At 47.2% G+C, this 12261-nt stretch overlaps 1 protein-coding gene across 1 annotated transcript in view; it reads right to left on the reverse strand.

Annotated features, from left to right (window-relative positions):
- Positions 1-4217: 4217 nt before the first annotated feature.
- Positions 4218-12261, reverse strand: part of LOC135891435 (ficolin-2-like) — a 31432-nt gene continuing 23388 nt past the window's right edge. Inside the window, exons 2-6 of the mRNA XM_065418991.1 lie at positions 11392-11512; positions 9744-9751; positions 6291-6419; positions 5582-5720; positions 4218-4470 (exon numbers count right to left, since the gene is read on the reverse strand). Coding sequence (XP_065275063.1) covers positions 4218-4470; positions 5582-5720; positions 6291-6419; positions 9744-9751; positions 11392-11512 — 650 coding nt within the window. The remainder of the gene's footprint in view (positions 4471-5581; positions 5721-6290; positions 6420-9743; positions 9752-11391; positions 11513-12261) is intronic.

The following is a 12261-nucleotide window of genomic DNA, read 5'->3' on the forward strand; positions in this document are numbered from 1 at the left end:
TGGATGAGGTTTTAACTAGATGTCATAAACGTCAGCCAAAAGTGTCTGTTTTGTACAATTCACGTTGGCCAGGCTTTGTACGGGAGAGAGAGAGAGAGAAAGAAAAATGGCCATAGGTCTCGCGCAGAACTGAACGTTGGCTGTAGTAGGACTCAGCATACATTTAGCATTAATATTATCACTATTTAGCTGAGCACAGTGATGTCTTGCGCTCCACTGACTGGCTTTTTTCTTTTAGGCTGGAATGCAATAACTTTTGAGAGCTGCATCCAATCAATTCCAAAATTTCAGGGAAGGCAGAACCCTATTGATATTTGGTGACAAATGGGAAAACCAGAAGGGAGGAAATATGGGGCTGTCAAGGCTGCTTCCCCACTTTGAACTTTAGGGTACAAATGTGGGGGCCTGCATGAAAACTTCTAAGCTTAACTACCAGCTTAGATCTGGTCCGCTGCCACCATCCCAAAGCTAATTCCCTTCCCTGGGTAGCCTTGAGAGACCTTCACCAATTCCCTGGTGAATACAGATCCAAACCCCTTGGATCTTAAAACAAGGAGAAATTAACCATCCCCCTCCTTTCTCCCACCAACTCCTGGTGGATCAAGATCCAAACCCCTTGGATCTTAAAACAAGGAGAAATTAACCATCCCCCCTCCTTCCTCCCACCAACTCCTGGTGGATCAAGATCCAACCCCCTTGGATCTAAAAACAAGGAAAAATCAATCAGGTTCTTTAAAAGAAGGCTTTTAATTAAAGAAAAAGGTAAAAATCCTCTCTGTAAAATCAGGATGGGAAAATAACTTTACAAGGTAATCAAACTTAAAGAGCTCAGAGGACCCCCCTCTCGCCTCAGGTTCAAAGTACAGCAAACAGAGATAAACACTCTAGTAAAAGGTACATTTACAAGTTGAGAAAACAAAGATAAACTAACACGCCTTGCCTGGCTGTTTACTTACAAGTTTGAAATATGAGAGACTTGTTCAGAAAGATTTGGAGAACCTGGATTGATGTCTGGTCCCTCTCAGTCCCAAGAGCGAACAACCTCCCAAACAAAGAGCACAAACAAAAGCCTCCCCCCCCCAAGATTTGAAAGTATCTTGTCCCCTTATTGATCCTTTGGGTCAGGTGTCAGCCAGGTTACCTGAGCTTCTTAACCCTTTACAGGGAAAAGGATTTTGGAGTCTCTGGCCAGGAGGGATTTTATAGTACTGTACACAGGAGAGCTGTTACCCTTCCCTTTATAGTTATGACAGGGGCACACAGAGCCCCTGGCATCTGGTTGCAGACCCCTCTCCCCCAGCTTCAACCACCCCTATAAATGTCTACTGATCAAAAAAAAAAACCCAGTTGTTGGCAGCCATTAGCACCATATCATAACAGTACCCCTCCCCCCCGTCCCAATTTCAGCTCTTCCAAAATGTCAATGACTTATAGCCTAGACAGAAATAAAAAAGATAAGAATGGTGGGAGTGGGAAGGAGGGAGGAAGGGTGAGTGGAGGTGCATACTGAGCCCCTAGCATGGGAGAGAATGGGGGACACTGGCATGGGGAAATGGGAGGCACATGGAACCACTGTTTAGGGGAATGGGGAGGGGGAAAGGGCAGCATGGGGACACATAAACCTCCTGGCATGGGGGAGAACGGGCACAACTGTATGGGTATGGGGGGGGACACAGCTCCTGGCATATGGATGGAGGGGTTGCAGTGAGTCCCTGAAACAGAGAGAGATGCCAGGATGGCATGCAGGGAGCTTGTGGGGGCCAGGGTGGAAATGGAAGGATGCAGAATCCCTGGTGTGTGCAATGCACTCGGGTGACAGACGGAACAAAGCGTACAGCCCTCGAGTATTACTAGTTATCACTTCTATAGTGTTGCGCACATGTGCAGCACTTTGTATAGCCCGAGGTCAGATATGTTGCTTTGCTGCAGGTCTGCATTTTGGTTTTGGCTAGAGCCACTGGCTGTATTGTCCCTTTCTAGGGTGAGACTAGAGGTGCCCGGGTGCTCCTCAGGAACACGCAGAAAAGGAGATTTGATGTACAATACAGTGTTTTATTTAGAGTTTAAAATGAGCAGCGATATGGCGCAGTCAGGGTGGTAGGAATTTCCATTGTTCTCACTCCCTGCGGTCACAGCTCCGTTTCCCACAACACAGCGATGGCTTCTGTGGCTTTGGATGAACATGAAGAAACATCCTGGGAACGAAGCAGCCCTAAGTCACAGCTGTCACTCAGTGGGGCAGCAGCCTCCAGGCAAGCGAGTCTATACAAACCATGCCATGCTCCAGAGGGGTCTGGATGGAACCAGAGCCAACATCAGCAGGAGCCGGAAACATTAGCAGAGAGCTGTTCCCAGGGCAGAAACCCAACTCAGCTGTGATCTGTGAGGGGATTAATGCTGGAAAATATTAACCATGTTAAACCCAGGGGTAGCTGGAAATGCTTGGATCCCATAGTGACGGGGTGCTCCATAAATAGATAGAACAATCATTATTTTACAGCCTCTTTTCTCCTGCAGAGAAGACTCTACGCCCCAGACATGCACTTGGCAAATGCTTATTTAGAAGAGAAGTGATGGGCCAGCATCTCAGGGCCCTGTCTCCCCAGTGGTAGGGGGAGCCGGCAAAGGCAGAGGAAGGTGTGGGTCTGGGGTTGAGAGAAGTCTAAGGACTCCCATTATTATTTGCATTACAGGAATGTGGAATGGGGACCCCCCTTGCACACCTGGAAAGAGTTCCTGCCCCAAAGAGCTTGCAAACTACACAGACAAAGAGTGGGCAAATGGCAGTAGTACAGTCCCCATGTTGCAGAGAGATATTCTGCACTAGAGCCGGAGGTGCACTTCCCAGCTCTGGGAGACCTCCGCGCTGTAGCTGTGATTGAGCTAGTGCACTAGAAGTAGCAGCGTGGCTGCGGTGAGGTTCAGGCAAACTGCACAAGTACAACTTGTGTTGGTGTGAGAGACGCTTTTGAGCAGACCCAAGCCTGTCCAAGGTCCCAGGCATGCCCTCAGGTGGCTCGCCCAAGGTGTCGCAGCCCAACTGCTGCTGATCAGAGCTAGTGCATGTACGTCTACCCACGCTGGGAATTACACCTCCCAGCTGCGGTGTAGTCGTCTCCTACGTTACTTGCCAAAGATGACACTGGAAATGGATTGCAGAAGCAATACCTGAACCCCATCTCTGGAGTCCCAACCCACTCCCTTAACGACATGAGCAGGCTTCTAAGCTTGACTCAGTGGAGATTAAATTTATTGCTGCTTAGTGTCTAGAAAGAGGGTGCCACTTGCACTCGTATTCCCGACCATGAATCCTGTAGCACGTGAAGCAGCTCTGTTAGCTGGGCAGCCAAGGCACAGTGTAGGAGGGCGGTCACCCTGCTCCTATTAAAAAGGTTAGAAGCAGCTGGGGTAGGCTGATTGGGGAGGCAGCCACAGCTGGGGCCACACCCAATTAGGCCACAGCTGGCCCTGATAAAAGGGCTGGGAGCTAGGCAGGCAGGAGTCTCACTTCAAGACTGGAGTGAGAAGGGCTTGGCTGCCTGCTCAGGGTACCTTGGGCAGGGGCAGGCTGAGCTGAGCTGAGGAGCTCAGGCTTGGCGACCTCCCAGGCTGAGGCCTGGCAGGAAGGCCAAAGGAGGTACTGGGGCTGCAGAGAAAGGCAGCAGGTCCAACTCCCCCTTGCTGATGAGTGGCCATGACGGACTGCTGTGTGCCCCTGAGAGAAGGGGCTAGATGACGCCTGGCAGTAGCCACTGAGGCAAGGTGGGTAGAGGGGTTAGGGGTTCCCCTGGGAGGGGAGACCCAGAGTGTGGGGGCACTGCCATGGGGCAGCAGCCCAGAGTAAGGGGCACTGGGGTCCAGAAGGGATGTGGGGCCCGAGGAAGAAGTGGTGAAGATGTGCTAAGCGGCAGGTAACGGCAGGGAGACACTGGCCAGCAGAAGGTGCTCGGGCTGAAAGAGCTAATTCCCAAGACAATTAGCAGAAGGCGCCGTGCAGATGAGTCTGCACCCTGTTACACACCGTCATAGGTGGAAGCAGGAGGAAACAAGTAAAATCAGTGGTACGAAAATGAAGATCAGGACATTCTCCACACTTGGGACCCAGGTGCTGGAGGGAGAAAGGAAGAGGCACTGCCAGCAAAAATACAGCTGGCAGAAATCTGCTACAGGCAAGAAACAGAGAGAAGTTCTCTCTTGTCATGTGCCTGCTGGCTGGGCTAGACAGGCCTAAATTTCATTTCTGATTGTTTGTAGGAATAATTATATCCTTTGCCCGTCCTCCAGTTCACCCCATCTGCAAAGCTGGCGTGGGCACCAGCCAAGTACATCCCAGTCAGATTGGGCCAGTGACAGTCCTTGTACCACCAGGCCCCCTTGTAGATTGCAGCACAGTTTTGAGTGTTTGAACCAAGGTCCTTGTCATGGTCTCTAGTTGAAAATGGCATGTCCTTGTGTGGCGTTAATGAATCACTTGTGAAAAATAATTGTGTTACTTTGTCACAAAGATGTTACAGTTTGTCTTGCCAGGGCCTTGATTGCAAGCTATTGAAGTGGATGGGGTCTTTCCAGGGATTTCAGCCCAGGGCACTTGCCATTATAGTACCATATGCTGCACTGTCTCATGTGATCACCTGCTTAGTTCCCCAAATCTCAGCCAGTGAGTTCTGCCACAGGATGGCTTATTTCACTACCCGGCACCAGGAAACGCTTAGTGTGTGAGAGAGGCTCTTATGCTTAGTGGAGGAAGGAAGAGAAGGCAGCAGTTAGGAAATTACACATGCAAACATACTTTTAGTGGGGGCTGTGCTGATAACTCAACGACTCTTTAAAAAAATATACTCATCTCAATGGTGTGAAAGCTGGGTCTTCTCACTCGGCAGCGTGACCACATTGCCCCATGATTTCACACCATTACAAGAGGTGCTTTGGGAATGAGGTTACTAAATCACTAGAAGAACGCAGTGCTTTGGGAATGCTATTACGTTGCATCTCTTCAGCGCGTCTGTGGTGGTAGTGGGAGTACATGAACGCTGTAGCTTAGAGCAGAGACCCAACTGGCCTCCCACTTCACCCCCTTAGGGTTTCTTCTCTGGTGCTCTTTAAGGACAGACTTCCATAACCAGACAAGTGGTTACTAGAGCCCTGGTGGAATTTCACATCAACTATGTTCAAGCGGGTTCAGAATTCTTAAAATTCCAGTTGTCGCTAGTGAAATCAACTTAGAGATTTGGAGGCTAAATACAAAAACAATGGGCCGCATTTGGTGTTGATTTACCACCTCTGCGACCCCACTGATTGCACAGTGTTAATCAATCCAGCATTTGTTCCAGTGCTATAGGGAAGATTCCTGTTCTCCAGTCCCTCTGTCAGTGTTTCCTTGCCTGGAACTGAGTTTCCAGATGCTGTAAATAAATTTGATCCTGTGTCTTAGATGCACATTTCCCCCCCCCCCCCCCCAAGTGATTAAACAGTTATGACAACCAGGGAGGAATTTATTTTGCTTTTGCCACAAGATGTCATCTCTCTCTGTGGTTGGGCCTGTTTTCCTTGTGCTATCAAAGGTATAAGACATGCCCAGAACCTACCTGCAGTGCCACCAAGAAAGTCTCCAAGAACCAGTTTGTATTTCTCAGTCTCTCCTGCAATCTTGAATGACTTGTACTTGGCAAACTGCGTGTTGTTTTCAAAGTCTTTGAGGTCAATGCGGAGTTCATGGTTTCCTGTTAAACAATGTGGCCACTGAGCATATTCTGCTTTTGCACTATCTGTGGGGTCCTTTTTGCACCTGACTCAGCCCGATATTTGCAGTAGGGCTGGCATTACCAATCTGACTTCTACCGTACGTCACTGGTCTAGTAGCAAACAGTGCCACAGCATCCGACCCCCTGCTGAGAAGAGACAGCCTGATTTTACCTCGCTTTGCCCCTTCTGTAACCATTTACACCAGTGCAAGTCAGAACGAGAGCATTTTACGTTCATTTTTGCATTGCAGAGCAAAGAAGAGTCTGGCCCGGAGTATCCAGAGCCATCTCCTTCCCTGAAGTTCACTAGTGCCACTGCGTGCTTCAGCCATCAGATGGCTGATAGCCTGTTTAAAGACCTTTCAATGTTTTAAATGATCCAGCCTCTATCTTGGAGCTACAGCATTTTCTGCTTCAGTGGTGTTTCTCAGAAGGGTCATCAAAAACAGGCCCAGTCCCTTATCACTATTTTCACCATTGTTAGTGTGTCCCACTGTTCCCTGTAAGGAGGAGGGATTAGACTGAAAAACTGAATCAGTGATTTCTTACCTAGAAATGTTAACAGGTGGATATTGTTGCTTCCCAGCCAGAATTCTGACAGCCGGCTACTGAAACCTCTCTTGTATGAACCCCGGTTGTCGAAAAAGTCCTTGGATTCTCTGCCCATTTCTGGAAAACCTACAGGGAATGGAGAAGGGATCAGGTAAGAAACTGAAGAGCAGTGTCCGCCCTTAATAAGAGCTGGTGAAGGGAGGGGAAAAAGACCCCTCCCCCAGTCTCCAAAGGTACATCAAGTATTTATGTGTAAATGGCTTCAATCCATTTCAGTCTCATGTGAATAACCGCTCAACCCCTCTGGGGTAATGTTCATTGTGGAGGATGGTGCATCTAAACCTCCTATCCATAGCATTGAAAATATATCTGCATCTGAATGAACTGTCACGTGGTGGTGGGGAAACCCAAGTATCTGGTTCCAATTAACTAATCCCCTCAGAGGCTGCGGGGAGTAGGAGGGATTTGGGCCTATATAACCAGCTAATCTCAGAGGGAGAGTGGAATGCTGAAGGAGTGTGTTACGTTGCACCCCATAAGGCTTTATGGGAATATGACATAACTGGAATATGTTTTATGCTACATATGCCATGTAATATATCTCTGTAAAGATTATGATCTACTGAATATATTCATCCTATTGTATGCATGTATCATTTTTGTATTTGAAGTTTTGAATATTGGCTGTGTACTTGCTTGATTGTTAAGTAGCCTTAGTAAAGCATTTGGTCAGCTTCTTGAGAAAGGAATGTGCAAATTAAGTGCCCAATCAAGAAACACTTAATGAACAATGGATCTTGGAAGGCTTCAATCCACATAAGAAGTTCCTGGAGACATTCAAGATAACATGTGGGCAATGGCTGCTGCCTGTAAAAACTGAGTCATGCATGGACATGTGACTTGCCCATGTGACTCCAAAACTCCATCTTGGAGCTGAACTTTGCATAGGAGAGAGGAGGAGGGTCTCCATCCACAAGAGAGAGTCTATTTAAGCCCATGGGAGACCCCTCCATTTTGTCTTCAGCTGGCTCAAGAGAGAGCCTCTCCACCTCCAAGGATACCTGAAAGAAACTGGAACAAAGGACAGTAACCACAGGGGGTGTGAGTGATTGCTGGACCCAGACTAGAAGGAGACTAGTCTGTAAAAAGGAAGCTTACTGGAACACCTCTGAGGGTGAGGTTTTATCTGTATTCAGTTTTCTTACTGTATTAGGCATAGACTTGTGTGTTTTATTTTATTTTGTTTGGTAATTTACTTTGTTCTGTCTGTTACTACTTGGAACCACTTAAATCTTACTTTCTGTATTTAATAAAATCACTTTTTACTTATTATTTAACCCAGAGTATGCATTAATACCTGGGGAGGCAAACAGCTGTGCATATCTCTCTATCAGTGTTATAGAGGGCAAACAATTTATGAGCTTACCCTGTATAAGCTTTATACAGGGTAAAACAGATTTATTTGGGGTTTGGACCCCATTGGGAGTTGGGCATCTGTGTGTTAAAGACAGGAACATTTCTTAAGCTGCTTTCAATTAAGCTTGCAGTTTATGGGACATGATTCAGACCTGGGTCTGTGTTCATGGTTGGCAAGCATGTCTGGCACAGCCAGGCAGGGCTCTGGAGTCCCAAGCTGGCAGAGAAAGCAGGGGCAGAAGCAGTCTTGGCACATCAGCTGGCAGCCCCAAGGGGATTTCTGTGATCCAACCCGTCACAGTGGCATAGTCGGCAGGATCTGTGCACAGCGGATTGCTTTGAGATACTGGTAGTGATTTTAAGTGAGTTTTGGGTGTGGTGGCTGGAGAACAGACAAAGTGGTTACTGGTTTGTTATTTTCTGTTTGCTTATTTCAGGGAAGGGAATAGAGGCAGGAAAATCAGCAACATGCGTGAGAGTGAGGCTCAGAAAAGGCTAGAACTGCACAAGTTGCAAATGGCTGAGAAAGAAAATGAACATAAAAGACTTATGGAATTAAATCAAATAGAAATTAATGCAGAAACAGCCAGAGAGGAGGCTGCCCATAAAAGAGCCCTGGAGTTAAGAGCCAGAGAAATACAGGTCCAGATTGAGGCCCAGAAGCATGAACTGGCTGTTATGGAGTGGAAGAGACAAAACCCTCCCGCTGCTGGCTCTATTTCCCCAAAAATCCATAAATGGGAGTGACTATGTCCACAGTATGATGAATCCAGCGATAGTGCTGAATATTTCATCACCTTTGAGAGACTGTGCACCCTCCATGCAATCCCTGAAGATCAAAAGATGACCACATTGATAACAAAATTGACTGGCAGAGCTCTGGATATATTCAGTAAGATGCCTATTGATGATGCTTCAAACTATGGTAAATTTAAGGAACTGGTTTTGAAACAGTTTCAGATTACACCTGAAGCCTACAGGGTTAAATTCAGGAGTCTTCAGAGGGGATCTGGATTGAGTAATGTGGCTTATGTAAATGAAATGAGAGATTTGGTAGATAAGTGGGTGAGGGGGAAAGGCATTACAAGCTTTGAAGGAATGTGTGATTTGGTTACTCAGGAACAATTCCTGAATATGTGCAGTGATGATGTAAAACAGTATTTGTGGGACAAAAAGGTGAATGCAGTGGGTGAATTAGTTGGGTATGCAGACTCTTATGAGCAAGCACAAGCTGCAATTAAACATAAACCACTGGCAGAGGGGTGCAGGGTTGGGGTAAAGCAAAATCACCATTTTACCTCTGGGGTAGAAAGGAGGCTGGGCGTTCACCTCCCCATTCCCTTGTTACTCATCCCAAATCTCCTGTACAAACAGAGGAGCCCAAGAGGTGCTATAATTGTAAGTCCACTGGACACCTGAGGAATAAGTGTCCCTTGCTGAGTGGAAACAGGCAGCAAGTAACACATGAAGCTGTTGCTTCTCAGAGCCCAGCTGCTGCCTCTTTCCACACAGGATTTCTAAAGCTTGCTTCTGCACAACCAAGCTGTGAGCATATGCATGCTGTTAAACTGAATGGAAAAGTGCGTCTTGGATTGAGGGACATGGGCAAAAATTTCTGAGGTCAGGAGGGACCTGATCCAGGAGAAGGATTTGTTGCCAGGGAAAATGGCAGAATTAGAACTGGTGGGGGGTTACAAAGTCCTTGCACCTTTAGCTAAAGTACACATGCAAACTAGTCATTTGCAGGCTGAGTTGACTGTTGAAACAGTGACACACAATTTTGCACTGTTTCTACTAGGGAATGATTTCTTTAATGTGGTAGAATCTGTCCCAGGGTTGGTTAGCAGTGAGGCGGAATCTTGTGCTAAAAGCCCTGGAGGGGGTGGTGACGTCACATGGACTGCTGGGGAAATAGGAGGGTGTCTCTTAGATTCCCCTGTAGCAGTAAAGAATGCAGCTCTGGGGGCAGGGATGGTTGTAGCTAGTTCCTGTAGCCCCGGGGCTCAAGGCAAGTTCCAGAGGGAGTGGCTAGACAAAGCCAGCTCCTGTTCCGTGATCATCTCCCTGGAGGAAGGGAACGTTCCACCTTGTAGCAGGGGGGCCACCCCAGCTGCTCACTGCCAGGAAGTTGCAGGTGAGCAGGGGGAAGGGACTGCCCTGGGGTGCACAGAGGCGTGTGTCCCGAAGGTGGAAGTTGGGGTCCTGGTGACCACTGCAGGGGAACAGACCCCAGGGACTCTGTAGCTGGAAGCAAGCCCAACCTGAGTGAAAAGGGGGGAATTTTGCTTGCCAGTGAAGGGTCTGTCATAGCTGGTAGCTGTGAGCCCACACCTGGACCAGGGTCACCTTCCCTTTTGGGGGACAAAGGAGTGTCTGACCCAAAGGGGAGCCCAGAGAGGGAAGCCCAGATGGAAGGTGAGGGGGGGACCGGAGAGTCCGCTCACCTTTTGTGGGGAGATCTTTCCCAGGAGGAGGGTGAAAAATCTGCATTTAAAATGCCAGACCCCTCTCCTGTGGATCAGGTTTTAAAGGAAAACTGGAGGTCAGATCTCCTGGAGGGGGGAGTCCATCCAGCTGATCTGTTGGAAACTGAAAGTGGGGTGTCCAAAGGGGTCTTACCAATCCACGGCACTCCATTGAAAGATGTTCCTGCTACACTTGTAAGAGATAAAACTGTCTCTTCGAGGCAGGAGGAAGAAAAACTTTGCCTTACTTCACAAGTGTGTAGGGTCCAGCCCAAAGAAATTCCGGAAGGAGGGGCCAAGGGTAGGCATGGTTGCAGTACACCCTTTCCTTGCCAAAGCCCCGAACACATGCCTGAATTAAAAGCCTTCTCCAAAGAGGCAGAAGAATCTGCATCAGAGGGTCTACCAGGGTGCACAAAGAAATGGGAAAATGCAGTAGACACTAAACAAGCTAAATTGTCTGAACGAAGCTTGTCCACCGTAGATTTGCTGTTAATCTTGTGTCTTTTGCTAATTCATCTATGGGTTAAAACAAAGGAGTTAATACTAGTGGTAAACCCTTTAAAGATGTGGGACATACCTGATTTGTGGAAGAAACTGTTGTACATGCTAGGGATGGTGACAAGACAGTCCCACACAAGCATGTTACCCTTTCCCTTATACCTGTAAACAGGCTGGAAGCTTGGGATGCAACGTCACAGAGTGCTAAAGGGAAAACAACCTCGGAATGGAGCAGCAGGAGAGGCAATCGCCTTTGGGGGATAGGTACTAAGGTTGGGGAGAGCTGGGTACAGGCTGGGGGACTGCTTCCCTAGGAAACTTTGGACTTGCCCAAGAGACAGGAGAACTTACGGGGAAATGGGACCAAAGACTTTTGATGTAGGTGATAATAAACTAAATATTGATACAGCTCCTTCCAAGAACAGCTCCTATGTTTTCTCTGGCTACCCTCCCCCCGGGTGGTCAGGCCACTCTGGCCCATCAGGAAATAGCTTAGTGGAAGTAAAGTCCTTTGCATCAGCTCTTACGAAAAGAGTGAATTAAACTAGTCTCTTCAAAAGAATTTAAACCTAAACATCAGCAAAATCCATAGGAATGTCATTCAGTGTCATGGGCTATTGATTGGCTTGCAAAGAACCCACTTTCTCACATCCTGGGACAGAAGCTTGTTTTGCATGAGGGTATCTGATATTTGTGTACATTTTATTCTCACTTACAATCCACCATCGGTGTCCATGTCACACAGCACAGTCATGGCATTACAGTCATGGGGGTAGATGGTGTACCAGCCGCTCAGGGTGTTCCCTCTGGCTAACAGCTCCTTGCAGTTCTTTGCTCCTGGCCAGAACCAGAATTTCAAATGATTATTAAAAGTAAATACTATTGCAAGCTGTCTAGAACAAAACAAGGATAAAGAGACATCACAAAGCCCACTTTACTGGAACTAAACCTCTGTGACAGAGCCAGGTATTGAACTTGGATCTTCTAAGTGCCAGTCTAGTGTCTTAACAACAAAACCAGCTGACAAAGAGCAGAAAAATCCTCAGTTCTTAACAGTCTGGGGGCCTGGGCATCAATCTATGCAACCATCCCATTGATCAGCACAGTGATGGATTTAGAGTTAGTGGGGCCCTGTGCTCAGCTTCATTTTTGCCCCCCTACCCCCTCAGGACCCAGACAAGAAAAAGAACATTCCCTCTTATCTCCCCATCCCTGTTTTTCATTTTTTTTTCTTCATCCTCCTCCTATATTATAAGTAATAGGAAGTAAATGAAAATAAAGTGAGGTACCTTGATTGTTTTTGTAGTCTAAAAAAAGAACAGGAGTACTTGTGGCACCTTAGAGACTAACAAATTTATTAGAGCATAAGCTTTCGTGGGCTACAACCCACTTCATCGGATGCATATAGAGTGAAACATATATTGAGGAGATATATATATACACACATACAGAGAGCATGAACAGGTGGGAGTTGTCTTACCAAGTCTGAGAGGCCAATTAAGTAAGAGAAAAAAAACTTTTGAAGTGATAATCAAGATGGCTCAGTACAGACAGTTTGATAAGAAGCAAGTGTGAGAATACTTACA

This window comes from Emys orbicularis, chromosome 18 (genome assembly GCF_028017835.1).
Source record: "Emys orbicularis isolate rEmyOrb1 chromosome 18, rEmyOrb1.hap1, whole genome shotgun sequence".
Classification (NCBI taxonomy): Eukaryota; Metazoa; Chordata; order Testudines; family Emydidae; genus Emys; species Emys orbicularis.